Source organism: Ambystoma mexicanum, chromosome 5q (genome assembly GCF_040938575.1).
Source record: "Ambystoma mexicanum isolate Mex_15411 chromosome 5q, UKY_AmexF1_1, whole genome shotgun sequence".
Taxonomy (NCBI): domain Eukaryota; kingdom Metazoa; phylum Chordata; class Amphibia; order Caudata; family Ambystomatidae; genus Ambystoma; species Ambystoma mexicanum.
Window position 1 is genome coordinate 857,323,524 of NC_090933.1, and position 20,295 is coordinate 857,343,818.

General features: G+C 42.7%; 1 protein-coding gene across 3 annotated transcripts in view; it reads right to left on the reverse strand.

Annotated features, from left to right (window-relative positions):
• Positions 1 to 2,925: 2,925 nt before the first annotated feature.
• RUNX1T1 (RUNX1 partner transcriptional co-repressor 1) overlaps positions 2,926 to 20,295 on the reverse strand; it is a 191,716-nt gene continuing 174,346 nt past the window's right edge. For all 3 annotated transcript variants that reach the window (XM_069621346.1, XM_069621345.1, XM_069621347.1), the window contains exon 11: positions 2,926 to 6,893. In XM_069621346.1, coding sequence (XP_069477447.1) covers positions 6,618 to 6,893 — 276 coding nt within the window. In that variant the 3' untranslated portion in view covers positions 2,926 to 6,617. The remainder of the gene's footprint in view (positions 6,894 to 20,295) is intronic.

Consider the following 20,295-nt stretch of genomic DNA (forward strand, 5'->3'; position numbering starts at 1 on the left):
ACACCCTCTCCCTAGGACAGCCATTCCACAGGATGCTGGCCTGGCAGCAGAAACCAAGGGCCACAGCCGTTCACAGAGAGCCAGACCTCACACCAGGGTGCTGCATTTCTAAAGGCCTTTCATACTATTGAGAAGGGGATGGGGAGGAGCTAGGATAGCCATAGAGAGATCTGTACAGTTTTGGGAGGGTTCTGCCAACTTGTTTCTCTCTGCCTCTCTTTCTGGAGAAAAGCTCTTTGGGTGTGACATCATGAGGACAAAGACCACACAATTGAAGAGTAGGGGTTGGATCCCTAAAGTAGGCTAGTCTTAGTCCAATCACCTGGGGACTTAAAGAGAAGGGGTCTCCCACCACTTATTTGAATCATCTTGAGAATCTTCTTGAAACATCTTTGGGTCATCACGTGGGAAAATGTCACTGGACCCTGCTAAGAGAGCAGTCCTTTCTAGAGACCTCCAGGTGAAGGCAGGTGTTCCAAGGTAGAGATCAACTTTGCCCCCTAACCTTCTGCAGTTTTGTGCCAGCCTCCCCCACGTTTTGGAGCCTGAGAACAAGGACCCATTGTGACCCTGAATCCCTGAAGTGGGACTCACAGCAACCTAAGAAGTGACCTGCTGCTGGAGCAAGACCGCCTCTCTGTCAGCCCTAGTGGTATCCGGGAACTTACCATGTTGGAGGATCCCTGCAGTTGTGAGCGAGCCTCCACCGTGTTTGGGATCATGAGAAAATGACTAATCTTGTCCTTCAGCCCCTGGATTGGGACTCATAGCACCCTCAGAGCCAAGGCAGCTGGGAGCCTAGTGTTCTTTGCTGATGAACTCCTTTACGCGTGTTTCAAGAACTGTTCAACACATTTGAACCAGCAGGACCCTCCGTTGTTGCCTTTTGCTCTCTCCTGGTCTGCAGAAGAACTGCAAAGAAGGTACTATTGACTGCTAATTGCCCCTTGGTCCATTTTTGGGCCCTAGAGACTGCTTTGGTCACTTTGAACCATTTCTGCTCACAAGTACATATCCTTTCACCCCTGATTCATTATTAAGAGTGCTGCATCTACTATCTTTGCTTGTACTGTGTTCTTTCCTCAGGGGTGGGTTTTTTGTGTAGTGCATTTCCAGTTAGTTATTATTGTACCTGGTGTGTTTATTTGAAGTGTATATATATTTATAGAACCTTGATTGGACATTCCTTTATTTTACACTGTTATACTTCGATGCTTGGGTTGCTATTGAAACTCATTTGTACCCCTCTTAAGAGTATAGTCTTCCCTTGGCCCACATTACCACAAAAGGTGAAATAGGTATATGCCTTGACTGTGCCTGTTTTAACTTTATGATTGTGCTGTGTCTTGGTTTGAAGAAATGTGAGTGCTAAGTGGATGTTTTAGCCTCTTTTCATCCTTGTACTCCTGCAGGGCAGATATCAAGGTGACCTGCATATTTTTGGAATGCCAATACTTCCTATTCCAGTGTATGCACTCTGTCGCTCCGTGGAGTTGCTGCAAAACATGCATGCACTCAATGGCCCCAAGGACCCAGGGGAAATGTGCAGCAGCATAGAACTCCTGGTCCACTCTGTGCCTTGCCTGCCGAGCGTGGGGGCATGTCTATGTGGCTATGCAGTGATGCAATGATGCATCACAAACCTGGTGGAGGCACTGGGATTACGTGGGCTGTGATATGTCCCCTACAATGGCAGTGGTGCACTGAAATGAACCAGTGGCCCGGACGTGAAGAGCAGGTAAGACATGCACATGCGGCTGTTCTGCGTGTGTGCATATGGTGTATGATGCCAGGTCATCTTAACAACCCCAGACCATGGCCCAATTGACATGTGGGGGAAATTGGTATGTGCCATAAATCTCCTCATTGAGCATCTCAGAAATGGTGTTACAGGTGTGAAACAGCTCCTCCTCCTCTGCCGCCGCCTCCTCCTCCTTGCTTGTGCAAGGACAAGTGCGAGCAATGCACGGTTGTCAATTACGATTGCAAAGCGTTTTTTATAGTTTGCATCCCCACAGGTTGGCAGTAAATGTCTGTCCCTTAGATGGTAACATGATGATGGTGCTATCATTTTTAGGAATTGTTGTTGTCATTTGAACTTAGAGGGGAATGTTTAGGAGCTTTCCCAGTGCCTCCCTCTCCAAACAAATGGTTTAAAAGGTAAATTGGGCATATATATCGCAATTCATACCGGAGTCCAGCTTCAAAGCGCGAGGCCGGGAATCAACCCCATGCTGCTCAGCAGTATCTTGTTTTCAAGATGTCCCTGGATGTCTTGAGATTTTGCATATTCTATCCCTTTCATGCACTTTCAACAGGCACTTCCTTCGTACTAATGTGGCACTTTCACCGTCGAGCACAATGTGCTCGGTTAGGGTTCAAGGTGGGAAGGGCCAAGCAATGCGCAATTCGTGAATCGCTTTATCAATGTCACAAAACATTTAATTAATTAGGCCCAATGTGTGCACATGATTCTGGGCCTGTGTAGAGATCAGTCTCAGTCTCGCAAGAGCAACAGGATGAAAGAGGGCACCGAAGTCGTCAGTGGAGAAGAAATTAGATATGTGGCTTGCGATATCATACAAAGCCCCTCCCACACCTTTAGCTACATTTTAACATTTCCTCCTATACACATCATCGTGAAATACGTTCTGGGCTTGTCGACTAACCGAATAGTAAAATCCAGCCAGGCTTTCAGGATAGCCACAATGAATATGAATGAGAAAATTAACATATATTTAATTTTAATGGAGATTATTTGCATATTGTCTGTGGTTATTGTATACGCGACTGCATTTTATGGCCAATTAATGGGTCACAGTGAGGCTTGAAAAGCCGCTATCCAACCTCTGCCTTTTTTCAGAGGACTATATTAACAAAGCATTTACAATCCTAACTTTCACAACCACTGTACTCAGCAGAAAGTCGTGTTCAAAAAAAGTATTTAATTTTGCAGTTCATTTACAGCAGCATAACAGCACATGTCTGGCATTTTTATCAACAGAAATGAGTAGGAGAGCAGCAACATAGAGGACCAATACCTACAGGTTTTTACATGTTTATTACACAGTAAAGAATACAACAATACCTGATTCATACTTTAAAGATTCACAGGTTGACAGACCATACATTACAGTCCAACTAAAGAAAAAGGATAAACAGGAAACCACAGTTCAGACATAGTAGACTTAAAAGCTCAAGAGCAATGCTGACAAAAGCATGATGTCTATGCCCTCCCACCCGCCTCCCCCAGTGCTAGTCTACCAGTACCTTGTGGTACATGTCTGAATTGAGTATTGCACAACAACTTTCTTTTCACAATAATGTCGCAGAACCCAAAATAAAAAAATAAAAAAAGTATTTCAAATCTGCATCTCAGTCTCCAATATGTTTTCTGTCCCTTGAAGATTTTGGACAACATGGAGCAAACTTTCCCCCAAATGTTTTCCAGACATAGGCATGCTTTGCATAAGTAAACCAGCCTTGTATTTCAAATCCCCAAGACATGCACCTACACAAAGAAAAATATGACAGGATGCCCTGTCACACACAGTCTCGTGATAGAGAAAGAGAGAAAAGGGAGGATTGGAGAAAGATCCAAGCGAGAAGGAAAGAGACACAGTAGAAGAGTGTAAAGATAGATCAAGAAAAAAAATAGAGTAGAGAAAAAAAGAGACAAATAAGAGAATCTTCTATCCCTTTTAGAGACCTTCATTTAGATATATCCAATGAAGTTACCTTTTTTTGTTATACCTACAAATTATACTCTCACATAGCCTGCTTATAAGTGACAAGCAAAAAAGGAAAGTAACAAAAGTGTTTTTCTTATCTTTCTCTTCTTTAGGTTTATGAGGTCTGCATTGTTACCAAGAAGTGATATGGTTTGCAGCTGTATGAGCTTTACTTTTGGTATCTTGGTTCTTTTGTGCCCATTTGGTTTGACTAGACCAGTTTGTGTTAGCTACTGGTGCAATATACATGCTGTCAGAGGTAGAGTGAAACTTTTTGCCACTGAGGAGGCTGTAGCAAAACTGCAGGAGAGAGGGAGAAGGAAGAGGAGGAAATTGAGCTCGGAGCAAGGGTTGTTTTGTATTTTTTGTTTTCACTCAGGGTGCCCTGGGTTGATATAATGAAACACAGTGTGTGCATTCTTATGTTACACGCTAGTGTTTAGAATAACAGTGCTGTTCACATACATCACAACTTCTAAATACGGAGACATTATGAGCATGAGTGATACCTTATTTTTGGGATTAGTGGACACTCTCTAGCCTCGAACATACAAGAGCTCTATGAGAAAGGGCTGTCCAGTGGTCATCAGAAGACGATGGTCAAGAGTGATGTCAACGTGGTCTCGGGGCACCATGGCGATACAAAACCCATTGGAATACTAGTTCTGTGCGTTCTTCCCACTTTCAGCAGATGTGCCCTCTGGCTTTTTCTGGGATGCACCTGGTAATTTTTTTGGTCACAGAGGAATTGAATCTTACCAAGGCAATATGAGCATCCCACAGCATGCCAAGTGTCAGTATACGTGGAGATGTCCTCGTACTTGTGCACGTTTGGAGTAATTGCTTTATTGACATGCCGCCGTGCAAGATGTTGACAGAACCTTTGGAAGCTGTCTTCTTGAAAATTGCATGGAATTCTACTGTATTACAGTAATCCATGCTTCATGTATCATCCATTGCACAGCCAACATAGGCTGAGGACAGCTTCCTTCCTCTGGCATTTTTGCATACAATTGCCACATATCGTCTATGTGCCTTGACAGGAAAGCACTCAACCATATCCCGGACTCTCAAAGTCGTTCTGGTCTGGCCCCTAGACAATGAAGGGTTCATGACTTCCCACTTTCCCTTGCTGAGCATGTTTTCACATGCTGGTCATTTGGAAAATAGTACTGGTGCTTTCAGAGTTCAGCTTTTGGTCCATCAGATCAGTCTTTGGCTGACTTCCCTTTTTGAAGATTAATACTGCATGACCTGGCATTCAGCAGTGTTAAAGCTGTCAATCTACATCTTAACATTTGGAGTTTCAATTATTATTATTATTTGTAAAATTAGAAATACTTAAACGTACAGCCATTAGCATGCACTGCCCTTTTTTTTTTTACAGAATGATATCTTGCTGTCTTTTTCTTATACAAAATGTCCTTAATAGTGAATTTAGCAAAAAAGAAAAACTCCAACACTACTCTACGCTACAGGTAACTTGTTGAAATGGCTCTAGCATATTTAAAAAGTGTTCCCCAAAAAGCATGCCTAGGGAGTCTTTGTGACAGTGCAAAATACATGTATGTACATCCCTCTTACAAAAACACCAATATGTTAGCATTCCGTGAAGCATGCTATTTTTCAGGAAACGAAAATCCGAGAAGGGTGAAATAGCAGCTCCAATAAGCAAGGTTTTCAAATCGTTTCTTGAGGAAAACAAAAAACAAAACCAGGTTCTTTTGTAGGACTATCACAAATACATACAGATATAAAAGCAGCATAGAAAGATACAGGTTTTTTCACCAGCTAGGAATAAAGAGACTAAGTGTGGGCGTGGCCATCTTCACATTTGTCCAACACATTTACAAGAAAAAACACCATTGAGGAAACCTTACAGAACAGGAGTGTTTTAACACCGAGAACTTTCAGTTTGCAATGGGAAATATCCAGACAAAATAATGATTGTAATAAATTTATAAATGGCACTCATGTTGTAGAAATAGTATAATTACATTTTTTTTAAATTAATAGGTCGAAATAAACCCGATTGTCTTCCTCTGTGGAACCTTTGCAAAAGTAAAGAAAGGGTGAAGGGTTATTTGGGCCAGCTGGTTGGTGTCACAGCTGCCAAAACGCGAATTAATTACAGGCTGTGCCCCTTCTTTCGGTGTAGAAAAGAGCCTGTTGCATTGTGCCGTTTTTATTTCCTTCATTGCGGCAGCATTCAGACATCTAACTGCAAGCTATCCTTCATTTTTCATTCTGTTGACCCGGATATTATTATTTTTCTTTCAGAAACAAAAAAAATGGTGAACATCTGTGTTTCCTTCCAATCTGCTGCACATGTGCGCGTTTTGTTGCTGGACCTTGAAAGTTCAGTCAGTAACCCATGGACGCCATTCCTCTTCTTGTTAAAATGCCTAATGCTGTATCCAGTGCTCGGACCCTGGAGGGGTTTCCTCTCTTTTTATTTCCACTTTATTGTTGTGTAGAAACATTGTGACTTTTTGTAAGATTAGCGTTTTTATTTTGTTACTTTCAACAGCAGTGCGCAATCTCTTGGTGTGCTGCTTGGTAAAGCATCTGTTTATGAGGTCATCTAGTTTAAAGTCCCAGCTACTGGAAAAAACACGAAGGAGGAGCTCAAATCTACACTTGTGTGATATATAGTCTCTGTTCTCGTTTCAGTTTTTTGATGAAAAGGTATCTTTGTTTTCCATTTGATGTCACGGTGACCAGTTACTGGCCTAGGCTTCGACATTTACTACTGCTTCAAGATACAGTAACTTTATTGAAATGTTGAAATCTGACAGTTCAGCTTGAATCTCTGAGCATCTGAGGAGGAGAAATCGTTTTCATCAATTGTCTGTAAAAGTCTTTGTTTTTTGTACATTGCAGTCTTTAGCGAGCCGTTGTCTCTCTGCTGGAGGGGGTACCGGGCGTTGTCGACCTGGGAGTGGCTGCTGGTGGCGTGTCGATAGGGCTCCCTGCCCCGCTGCTCGGCGTCGCAGAGGAGCTTGCTGCCGGTGTCTCCCCCTGCTGCTGTGTTTGTAGTGTCTGTCCACAAATGTGGTGGTGCTTCTCCCAGTCTTTGTGTTGGCAAAATGAGCCACAGTACCGTGCGGTGTTGCAGCCGCTGCAGGTTTCACTAGCCTTGCGGCCACAGTTCCAACAGCTCTGAAAGAAAAACAAGAAATGACTATGTTAATTAACCCTTTATCATAAACAACGAGTCAAGATGAAAAGCCATAAACATACAGAACACTTTGAGAATAATGTTACAGTATATAAACATGTTGGCCTGCAGTCTGTTCCATGGTTAAAAAATAAACACGACAAAAAGTTGCACGTCTTATTTCCTATCCTCCAACATACAAGTAGGGATACCCACTGTCTGGGAGATCATGGGATTTAAACAGAAACAGCTGTACACGTGTTAACATGTGTGAATGTGAATACAGAGCTATATAATTGGGTCAACCGTGTCCGACGACCACAAAGACCAGATTGTTGCTGAAAGTTAATGCTAAAAGGACATGTCTACATTACAAGAATTCAAGTCACTCTCTATAGTTTGTAAAACAAAACACTGAATTGGCTGACTAGGCCCGCCTCCTATGTCTTCGACGTTTGCGACGTTTGCGTTTATAATACACGCAAGGGGCCTGCCCTATCAGCAGACATTCGGCGTTATTCAGGTCTGGTAATAAAGTGCCGATATTGACGTATACCGGCACATTACTGGACGGTCCAACTACAGGTTTGCCAGTGGGGTACCTGAGTTACCTCCAGCTAAAAACTGGGGTAAGACAGGCACCCCCCACTGGCAAAAAAAAGCCATCATTACCGGCACCGGTATTGCCAGTGCCGGTAATGACGACAAATCCCCTCATGGAGTCCTGTGGGACTCCATGAATGGGGACTAACATCATCACTCCGGCACTCGTAATCTGGCAACAGCGCTACCGGACTGAGTGGCAAAACGGTAATAGCCTTTGGCGTAATCCTGGTGGCTTTACCATCACGATACCGGCAAGGTTATAATGAGGCCCATTGTACCTCCCTTCATGTTTTTGGGCCTGCCTCACAACAATCACATTGAGGAGTTACTGCCAGCGCTGGGGTGCTTTGTCAGGTGGAGGTGGAGAATTGCCCATGAGCTGGTAGAACAGCTTCAAAAAGAAATAGGTCAGCTGTGCACCCTTCCATGAAAGGAGAGCACTGCCACTAGAGGTGCCCACGAGGGCAACGAGAGACAGGCGCTCAAAAGAGATCCTGTTTTCTCTTTCCAAGGCAGCCACAGGAGAATAATGATGGCAGTGGGTATGGAGATGTGTTAACAGTATCATTAGAGGCCACGGGGGGATGTGGTGGGAGGCAGCGGAGAGGGAGAGGTGGTAAGGAGAGGGGCGAGCAGCAGAGAGTGGTCACGGCAGATGGGGCCACATGGGAGAGCAGCCCGCAGCTCCCTTCGGAAATGCAAGCCTTTAACAGGGGATTCGGCCTGTAAATCGTTGTAACTGATTGGCTGAGTCACACGCATCTGCTGCTGATGAAACTCATAAAAGGCATACATAAGAGCTCGATCTGTTCATAACATACACAGGGAGGTCATGTGTAACTTACTAATGTCAGAAAACGGTGGAAAGTTAAACAGGATTCACACAAAACATGTTTCTTTACTTTGAAAACTGTTGGTCTGACATGGGGAGATTTTCTCCACAGTAACTTGCTATGTCAGATGGGAAAAAACACATTTTACAGAAATATGTTATAAACTTCTTAATCTCACGCCAATATCTTTCCAGCATGCAGTCATTCTTACTCGATGCATTTTCACACATCACATCTAACACTAACACCTAGAAAATTCACGAGAAACTTATGTTTGCACGCAAAGGTTTGTGAGGCCACTTTCATGTTTTGGGAATGCACATGAAGTTATACTTTAGTGTCTGCCTGGCTTTGCTCCCTTTCTCTCTCTCACACAAACATACACACATGCACACAAAAACACCGACAACTCAATGGTGTCCCTTGGAATGGCATCCCACTGTGATTAAATATGCCACAACAAATGCAGAGGTACTAGTAGCAAAAACAGGTTCATGGATTGTGAATTAATTACGACTTACATAAATGACTAGAGTGAGTCAGATACACTCCTGTAAAATCATGTATGAAACCAGGATGTACTGTCCGAATGCAAGCAGGCGATTGGGCATTGTGGACAACGCCTCTATTAATTGGAATGACTTTTCTAGCCTTGCTGGACCTTTTGAAAGAACTCGTATTGCTATACGGCAGCCATACGTTCAGTATCTCTTGCTTCAAAGTGAAACGTCAATTCGGCAAATCTCACCAATGGCTGTGATTGCAAGCATTTGGAAGGTCGTGTCTGAAGCATGCAGCAATGGCCTCATGGCCCACAGATGTCGGCAGAGCCGAGAAGCTATCTGTCCACTCATACCCATGCTTTGCTGCCTTCCATATTGGTGGGTCAGACGGACACAGATCTCATGCCCTGGTGGATGCAACAGATGCACTGCTGGTGGGTCTGCAAATGTGCAAATGACCGTCTGGTGCAACTGGAGTGAACTCTGAGCTCAGACAACTACAGCGAAGCGGATTCCGGTTTCATTAGTTTCACACTAATGAAAGACAGAAACAATTCTCAAATACCATCCAGGACACATGGTATTTTGTAAATCAAATGCTCACTGAAGTGACATCTTGGCAACCATGGTAGCAGATGTTTGCTGTTGCACAGCTCAATGTATTAATAATGGGAGTCTGACAGGTGGAGTGACATCATGCTTCATCCATTTGCCGACTAGTCGAGTTCGAAGAAACTGTCACTTCCAAGGGCAGATGGGCAGCAAAGGTTCCCCACAGAAGCTCAGTATGTTCCCATTACTTGGAGGTGCTCTACGTGACAAAAGGGTCAATCCTAGGACGAGCCAGGAAGATCCAGGCGCACTGTGCAACCTCCAATCCATCTCTTATGGTGGCTGCTTCGGCAGTCACAGCTCTTGCAAGATAGTGCCTTCAAAACATCGGATTATCCCTGCAACACTGTGAGATAACATGACACTGAATGCTCCCCCCCCCCTCAACCCCCATGTGTTCATAGCGTGAGCACAGCTGTGGTGTGGGGGTGTCAGTGTGAACAAAAAACACAATATCTGAGGGACAGAGGAATGTCTTTCAAGTCCAGCCGGCAGATACAGTACCCTACAAGGAACTTAAAAGACATATGAAACCACAGATTGAAACACATTAATCAGAGTGAAAGGGGACTTAATTGACTGCCGAATACTACCCGAATCCTGAATCTTATTGAGAAACAAAGGTAGTCGCAGGGAAGATTTGCAAACGCCTGGAGCCTTCTAGCTGAAGGTCTTCATGGTACTTTCTGGGCATCTCACAGTGTGTAGCATTGGGAAGAGGTAAGAGGTGGGGAGAGAGTTCATGCTGATTCCAATTTGCAAATCTTATTGAAATCTATCTGTTTTCATGTTGTATTTGTAGTTATTTATTGAGAATAACATGTGTCTCACCCAGAAACACTTGCAAAGCTATTAAGATCCAATGGGGCAATTCTGCAACAGGAGTGTAGATTCGGGCACTTTGCAACAGGAGTGTAGATAGGGAGCAAATGCCTGCTGGATGATGAGAGCATGTTACAAATACCAGAGACAAAAGTAACAATCCTGGCAGATGGCTGAGGGGGCTGGTTGAATCAAGAAGAACCACCTGCTACCTTCTCCATATTACTCCCCGGCCTAACCCATCTGATCCTCTGTGGTGCCGCCGTGTAATCGCAGTGGTGCAGCACTTGCGCTACTCCACAGGGGATCAGATAGGTTAGGGTGGGGAGTGATATGGGAGAAGGCAGAAATGGGTTCTTCTTGTTTGAGGAGGTGAAGCTTTATTGCAGATTTGAAGGAGTGTATACTGGGAGCATTTTTCACTTGGGTCACAATGGAGTTCCAGCGAGGAGAGGATGGAAGGAAGAAGGAGCCGAAGCGAGATCAAGCGCAGGGGGCAGAGAGGTTGGGAAGTGAGCAAGAGTAAAGGGTGCCAGGAGAGCAGTAGTGGAGGCTAGTGCTATTAAGGTGTGAGGGAGCAAGCCCACATAGGGATTTGTAAACATGAATTAGGAGTTTAAAGGGGGACCAGTTCCTTGTGGAATGCAAGGCAGCATGGAAGCAGAGTGTGGAGGTGGGAAAGGAATGTGGAAGATGGTAGAAGGTGTGCAACTTCTCAAGTAGGGGAAAGTCAGGAGAAGGAGAGGGGTAGGAGGAGACTGGCCAAGGGCGCTGCTTAAGTATGATAATTTGAGAATGTGAGCGTTTTACCAGAGTTGAAACGGGGATGGGTCAGATTTTCCTGATGGTAAGCAGATAACTGCTCACCACCTAGACGGTCAAGGTAATGAAGTGGTGAAGGTTCAGGTCTTTGTCAAAAAGGACCCCAGTCACGTGCCTTAGGGGTGGGGGGACTAGACAAGGTGGCAAAGAGATAGCTAAGGGGGTCAGCATTTGACAGTTCTGACTGCCTCTGAGAGGGACTGCAGATCAAGGAGCGCCCAGGCTCTAAGTTGGTATCATTTCTACCTCCATCTTCGCCTGGACCTTTTTCGAGCGCAGAGCGCCATTCCCCTCGACGCTTGCCCATGGCAGTCGAGGATGGTTGATGCAGATTTACTTCACCAGCTGGAGCGAAGCCAGTTTAGAAGCAGCATTCCTACACTGGCCAAGAAATTCCCAATTATAGTAACAGAAGAGAGCCCTCGAATTCAAAACAGTATTTAAAAAAAAAAATGAAACATTTAATCTTAAGCAATTGGCTTCTTTTGGAAATCTCCTAGTGTTATCGCTATCCCTTTTTTGGCATGAGAGCACGCTGGCAGATGTGAGTGTGGCAGCTGTCCAATGTGCAATGGTTCCTTTATATTGAAATCAGATGTGCTCGGCGCGCTCGATGCAAACTGATTAAACATACAGACTAAACCAGGTAATTATAAATGCATGTGCAGGGGACTTTTTTTTTATTTTCAAAATTGTTCCCATCTTTGAAAACACTTTAAAAAATGTCAAGAAAAAAAAAGGAATGACCAAACAGAGAAACAGATGTTCCAGTAGTTAAACTGTTGGGAATTCAGAGTCCGTTTCTGGCAGCACCTGGTTTTGATTCAGTTCTCGTGGTTTTTAGGTTGAGTCTGCCTAAATTTAGTTCAGTTCTGGAGACGTCAAGTCCCATTACCACCGGGACTTGAGGGCTGCGGGATTTATTTATTTTTCTTTCCCCTTAGCTCGGAGAAGAAAAAGAACAAGGCCCTTTTATGATTTCGCCATTGGGTGGAAAACTCACGTTTGATTGATTTTCATGAAATATGGATTCAAAACGTGAAAAACGAGAGCATCGCGCAACATCTTAGAAAATCAATGGGGTGCATGCTGCAGGCATTACAATTACCGTGCAACGAGGCACCACAAAGGCTACAATTGAAGGTTCCATGTGTTAATATCCCCAAAATAAAAATCGCCATACAAAAATATCGCTATATTTTTGCGGTGATATTAAGGCATGGAACCTGCAGGGGACAACCTGGCAACCCCCATATTATTTTAAAGGGAGCGGGGACACCCCCGAAACCCCCGCTCCCAAAACCCCCAAATATTAACCCCACTAAAAAAATCGCCTATGGCCGTTCCTGATGACCAAATATACGGCGATATTTTTGGTGGGGATAATAACACCTGATACCCAATTGAAGAAGCCAATAATAATAATATTAAGGAGGGATTTGCTTGGTATACCGGAAGTCATGATACAAGTACTAATCGAATATGTTGTGTTGTTGTAAAATTGATCAGCAACCAATTTTGTAGCTCTAATTTGCAAGCTTACTTAGTATACTAAAAATAAAATGCTGTCTTTTAATTGTTAGCAGAAAATGTTGATCTCTTTGGTGATAATCCTAGCTAATATTGTAATATTTGGTACCCTGTCAAATTGTAGATCAGTCACATGGTGTGCATAGATTTAGGAAAGGGTGCTAACCATATGTTTCTTACAACATTAAGAAAAATAACCTAGTGTTCTTTACAAAGATAAACTAAGCACTATGCAACCAAGACTTCATGTTTACCCTTCCAGTTGCTTAGCACCCTCCCTGCACGGATCTTTTCATGAATCCAAAATATTTAGGTAGCCATTTTTGTCCATTAAGTGATGAGGGAACTTCAGCTGACAAAATATAATTTGATGTTGGTAGGCTGGAAATGTTTGCATGCAGTGACCTGAGTTTGAAAAGAGATCACGGACTGATGATCCAATCTGGGGATCTGTTTGTAGCCAGCAGATCACACAGGTCCAAATCCCGCTTGGAAGAATTCAGATATTTATCCTTTCAAGGTTCGATAAATGAACTTTAATCCCACGGGCTCCTATTTATTGGGTGTGAATCGATGATGTAGGTCTTAGCCTTTGCAATTTAATGGTCAATGTTTATAGTAATGGATAATGGATAGTCCCTATTCATTGAATGAAAGGGGCTTGTTAACTAGTAAATACAGAGTCTTTATGAACCAGGATTTGGGTGTTATCATAAGGAGGAATGAAGGACACTGTGCGAGGGGGATCAAACTCTTGCGCATATTGGGTGTGATTCGCACAGCGTTGTTCGATGTACACCCAATGACCCATTGCCTTCTAAGATGCCCGGGCTGTTAGTGCATGTGGCAAGCAACACATGTTGAACTCCTTTCGCGAGCTGCACGTGGAATATTATATAAATATAAAAAGTGAATTTTACTTCGCATATTTTAGTTTTCCAAATGTCTTGCCAGACCGGAATGCTTCTTTCAGGAGAGTAAAATGTGAAGTTCAAGGGCCCCAAAACACACTGCAAATCATTGCAGTTAGTGGATAGCTTTATTCTCTAAAGAATATATAATTCAAAAAATGTGTTCCAGAACATATGGAAATACATCTGAAAACGCTAAGAATGTTATAAAATATTGTATTTTTAACAACATGCGCTAGACAATACAAGCATTGTTTTAGAGCTGTACCGAGGCTTACAGCAAGAGTTATTGTCTCATTTTGAACATTCTGTGTTGGTATCTGTCATAAAATACACATTTTTTTTCAAACAGGACAAGTATATTTTATGAACTCTGCCAATATTTATGACTGACAGTGAGGGTATTAGGATTGCATATATTTTTAAAATAATTCACATTCTCTCAAACAATATTTAGTTCAGGATTCCAGGAACAACATTTCTAAACAAGCTTTCCGTTTTCTTTGTTCAACTATGCATTATTTAATAAGAGTTGTGACTTCCATAAGGTAAAACAATTCTAATGTGCACCGTTTGCTACGAAGACAAATCAAACTATGCACCCCAGAAGTCCACCTCAGTGTCTCATTGGCCCCATACTCCTTTCTAATTGTCTCACTCAATATTTCCCCTTGCGGTAAAATGTTCCCTGCTTGCGCCTTGAAAATATATTTCTGAAGCCGATACTTGGATTGCTGTCTTCAAAGCCTCCTGCTAAGATTACAAATGAGAGTCCATCTTCTTGTGCAGTACTTCACAGGGTGTACTGCAACTAGTAGAGTGGCTGCTAGACAGAGGTTAGCGTATGGGACCATTCAAAATGGCGGCAGAGATATTTTCTGAGCCTGAGCTCCCATGCTGCCTCATTGCTGCTCGTGCACTGCCTCGCTGGCAGTGAAGGTTCTGCCTAGAATGATCTTCTGTTGCACAAGTCTCAGTCCTACTGAAAAGGTGTTCCTCCTTTAAGGCTTTTGCGGTCTGACGTTCTCAATTGGGTCTCAAAATTGACTTTCTGGGATGGGTTGAACCTATATGATAGCAGTATTTAGCAGGAAAGACTTTCCAAGAAATACTTTCTTCACCTCACAAACCAATGCGTTCAAGTCAAGTTTAGTAGCTCTATTTCTGATAAAACACGTCTGGCTATATAATTATTATAATGTATTACTTGTAAGAGCACCACACACCTATGGCCATCAGAGTGCTAAAAGGGAGAGAAGATGGAGGGAGTCGTCACAGAAGATAAGAGAGACCATAAACCAAGGTCAGACCAAGAAGCAGAGAACAACACAGCCGGGAGCACATACATAGGTCTCATGGGCGTTTATGATACAAGAGGTGGAAGAAATGCAGAGGAGGGAGAAAGGAAAACTGTTCCAGAGATTTGGGGCAGCAAAACCATACACGGAATTGCCAGTGCCTTCAGCTTTAAGCCCTGGAGATCCAGCTGAATGGAGTTATTGGAGCAAAGGCATCTCCTAGGAAAAGAAAGAACTTTGAATGCGTCTGGCAAGAAGGGCATGGTCAGAGCATTGAAGGCATTTATGTGTCAAAGTTAAAATCTTATGTTTAACACGTGCCTGGACAAGAAGTCAATGTAGAGACTGCCTGGCAGAAGTGACATGATCCCGGTGGACAAGATTACAAATAATACGAACTGCAGTGTTCTGGATAACTTACAATTCATGACAGTTCGCTTGTGAAGTGCTTATAAGAAGGCCATTGCAGTAAGCCAGCGTTGAACCCACAATTGCCATAGCTGAAAGACAGCAGTTGGTTTCAGAGGATAACTTTGTTTTCAGACAAAACATAACAACCCCCTTTGGCAGCACTCTGCAGTACCTTTAACTTTACCTAGACTCTAATTTGTAGGGTGCTAGTAGGACACCAATACCAGGTATGAGAGGACATTACAAATACCAAAGGGCTGTAACATCAGGCCGGAGATATTTTAATAAAATCCAATTACTAGCAGGCAGTTTCTGGCATTTGCAGATTTTCATGAGTGCCTTCTTCTCAATGGAATCTATATTTTGATACTGATAGGGCAAGAGGCATCGACACTCATAGATATAATGCTTCTCCATCTCCATAGGGCCAATGGAAGCCAACACAAGAAGCTGTTAACCAGGTTCTTCATGTGACCATTTAAAGGTGCATGCAATTTATACATCAGAAATGTATCCATTTAATCTTTCAGCGACTATTGTTTCCATGGATTGAATAGCAGAAGTACACATAGTTTCACAGTATGGATGAGAGTAATCCTGCTATGCACTCCCTGTGTTAGAACTCAGTTCATGCATACTCACTGTCACCACTGTTTAGCCACAGAGAATATGAAGAAAGTGTGTCTTTAAATGTGCACACTTTCTTGGAAAGAGATAGCATCCCTTAATGTGGCATCAACAATAGAAAAACTTCAGGAGAGTACACCTTAATTGAAGGCATTCTGTATATTTATATTTATATATTCAAGGAAAACACTTTGGGACTTTGGGCCACTAGCCATGGCCTTTGACATTGAGAGGTTTGTACATCGTTTGCCCATGTCCACTGTATATTTTCAAATAATAAAATGCAATAAGTGATGGCCTTCTGCAGTGCACACTGTGTATTATAGAACAGTAACCAGCCACTAGCTATGGCCTTTGGCTGTGCCCACTGTATATTATATACACTAACCAGCCACTAGCCATGGTCTTCAACAAAATACTAGCCAGTGGCTACGGCCTTTAGCTGTGCTGACTGTATATTCTAACATAATAATGGGCACTAGCTATGGCCTTTTGCCATGGCCACTGTCTACAGCTTTCAATGGTGCCCATTGTATATTTTAAACCAGTGATGGGCTACTAGGCATAGCTTTTAACACTGCACATTGGTATTTTTAAACAATAACCGGCCACTAGCTATGGCCTTTGGTGCTGGCTAGTGACCCCAGCCGTCGTCATGGCCAAGCCCATGGCCTAAATTGTTATTAAGGTAATAAAACTTTCCATGAGCTAACTTATAAATGATGTTATATCTAATTCTACTATTGATGTAATCAGTTATATACAAGGTAATTTGTCCTGTCACCAGTGATGGCATCAGCAACGTGATTTGTAATATCATCAGTGTTCTAATACAACATGTAGTTAGTGATGTCATCAGTGATGTGATCTATGATGTAATCATTGTGGTCATAGGCTGTGCAAAAGGGGCACGAAGTTAAGGTGGCATTAGCTGAATTTCATGGGTTTTGTTGTGTTAAGTTCTCACCTTAATGCCCCTGCAATTAGGTTTTTGTCCTTGAATTTCAAAGGTTTTTTTACAATGTATTGCTCACCTTAACGTCCCTGCAACTAAAGTGTTTTCCTTGAATTTCAAGGGTTTTTGTTATTCCATAGATTTTTCCAGACAACTAGCATGGCCTTCAGCCATGGCCAGTGTGCACTGTCACTCTATATGGGCCAATGGAAGCCAACACTTGCAACCCATTGCTCAAAGGTGTTCATCAAACACAAACTGATTTGGTCCTGTTTTGAGAGTGCTATTGTTATGTATAAAAGATTGCAGGCTATGAGAACTCACAATGTTTTTAGGCAATGCACAGTGAGATTACATTATTTGCCATGGACCACACACTTTAGTTAAGCAGCGTGCTCCAATCCACTTGTCTTATGGTCGGTCTCTTGATGACTGTTGTGATACATCACACAACCCCAACTAACCACATTTAAGCAGCATGGAAACGGGAAATAAAAATCAAGAATAACATATGCCCAGGAACTTTCTGTACCCATAGCAAAAATCAAAAGCTGGCACCCATGAATATATACGCACAGCAAGTGAACCTATATCTTAAAGTGAAATATACAAATGTAGTTCATTTGCCCTCCCCTTTAGAAGAAAGTGTGCAAGACAAAATAGCATTGGACTTTTTAAAAAAGTAATGAACACCAGAAAAATAACCTGAGAGAGGAAATGTTCCAATACATATGCTGACAAAGTATAAAAGGTGCTCACCTTAATAAAGCTAACTTGAAAAGTACACATACCATAGTGTCACTGAAATATATAAATCCTTATAGAACTATGTTAGGCAAAAAGTGTACAATTGCTGCATTATTACCCCCATCTTGATTGTGAGACTACAAATACCAGAATGCAATTTAGCAAAAGGCAAACAAATGGTCTCTGAATACAAAACTTTCAAGAACTGACAGTAGCACGGTTAGAAATAAGTATGTGGATGCTGTGTTTTATGAGATATTTAAAACTAAGAAAACACACAGCATTCAGGACTGTGGGCTGTCTCCAATCCACACAGTAACCGACCCTGCTTAGTTTCAAAGCGAGGAAGGATCCAGCGCCCGTATGCCATGTTTCTCTCAGTGGCTTATTAGGCAACATGGCTTAATGAGACTGACCACTTCCTTGCTTTGAAGGTAAGCAGGGTCCGTCCCAGTTACTGCAGGGAGGGAAAACTCACTGTAGCTGTAAAAATATCTATTTTTTTATTATTGACTGGGAGACTACAAATACCACAAAACAAATCAGCAAAAGGCAAACATGTTTTTCTTAGTGCAAAATGTTCAAGGACTGACAGTAGTACGGTTTAAAAAATAAATGATTCAGATGACCGTTCAGTCGCCTATCCATGCAGTAACTGGGATTAACCCTGCTTGGCTTCAAAGCAGAACTGACCCTGCTTAGCTTCAAAGCAAGGAAAGGGCGGGCCCATTTCTCTAAGTGATCTTGTAAGTTAGGCTCATTTATCAGGCAACATGGCCTGAGGAGACTGGCAGCTTCTTCACTTTGAAACTAAGCAGGATCTCTCTCGGTTGGATGGGAGACCTGGATGGCAATCGTGTCACCCCTGACATCACTATAGCTGTAAAAATATCTTTAAAAAATATCTGTAACTGCTATCCCTTTATAACCTCAAATATAGCTGTGGCTGAAAATAATAAATAGCCTGATTCATGGAATGATTTGTGCCAAAAACGGGATTTGTGCGCCATTCTGCCCGCAAATCTCCATTTGTCAAACAGGGATTTGCAGGCAGAATGGCTCACACATCCCCATTTCCGGTGCGAATAATTCCATGAATCAGGCAGAAAATGTTTTCCTGCCCCCCTAGGCCCATCAACAGCTCTGAGCTGGGGGAAATTTGTTCTGGATATTTGCTGATTTTCATCACAATTACTGTGGGGTAATACAACCGACAGTAGTTGTGCCGGAAATTCCCCATTGGGCCCAATGGGGAATGGGGAATGAGGAATTACTGTTCTGCCAAACCTGTGTTCCGGTGCTAATATCTCCGGCAGGGGTTGGCGGAAACACTATTAGCCCCGGCGGTATCGGTACCGCCCAGCTCGTGATGAGGCCCTGTGTATTTCATCACAATTGGTACAGCATGTTGAAGATAAACTATATTGCATATTTCCTGGTTGTAGCTGATTACACTCCTACAACCTGCAGTTGGTCTTAGTAAAGGTTTGACTGTAAAATGGGTCCTATTCAGAGTAATCCAGAGGCCTGCCTGTTTAAACTGATAAAACGGCATATATTGATGTACTCCTCAGGAAAATACATGAAGTGGCTGAAATATATCCAACCCAATTTTGAGAAAATGGTTTGGGGGAGTGGTTTGGTAACCATTAATTAATTTCAGTAGGGGAAAAACCTGTAGTAGCGTAGCAGTGAACTCAAAGAGGTTTTGTAACAAAAGCAGCAATGTGCAATTATCTCCATCCAACCTTAAAAATGGGACGTAGACCCAACTCACTACCCTGCAAACATAACTCTGGTCAGTTATTGTTGGTCATTGTCACAGAAGGATGCAAAAATGACCCGCAGAGCGTGTGGCTTTGAATACAAAGAGAATGCTAGAACCAACGCAACAATGTGCAATTATCTCCACCTAACCCTAGAAATTATTAGTAGGGCCCACTCACTACCCTGCAAACATAACCTTGGTCAGTTCCGCCTGTGCATTATCACAGGCAGGGTGGAAAAAGACATGGGGAGGGCGTGTGCTTTTTATATATGCCCCCTTTATGGGGACAAGCAGACATTATATGTATGCCAATTATTGAAAAGTGGAATATTAGGCACTTTGGAGTTGCATACCTTTACTGTTGATCATTAGATAGCAAAGCCTTTTATTCTTAGGGTAGATTTCTGAATGAGAAAGTTAGGGCTCGATTCATGCAACTTTTAGCACGGTGCAAATTGACTTTGCACAGCCAAAAAACACCCTGATTCACAAAGTGGTGTAACGTGTATTTTTGCAGTGCCAAGTGACCACACCACCTTTGCACCAGTTCAAAGTCACGTTGCACTACAAAAATACACTTTGCACCGCTCTGTGAATCAGGCTGTTTGTTGGCAGTGCAAAGTCACTTTGCAAAAGTCACTTTGCACCACACTAAACGTTTCATGAATCGGGCCCTTAAAGTCATGCTCGAGCTAATTCATCTTAAGCAAAGAATATGTAAAATAGGCTATTGTTATTGCAAGAACAATGGATTGTTTTCATGCGCTCGAAGTGCTTTTTTCATAGAAATTAACTGTTTGTGTACATTTCTTACGGAAAGAAATGTTTACATAAAGAGCTTTGAAGATTTCATGGCCAGGGTGCTGGATGAACTTGATCAGGCTACTGACTACTGTATTGTTGGACAGCTGAATTCAGATACCAAACAGGCCCATTTCATTTATTAACCTCTGACAGGG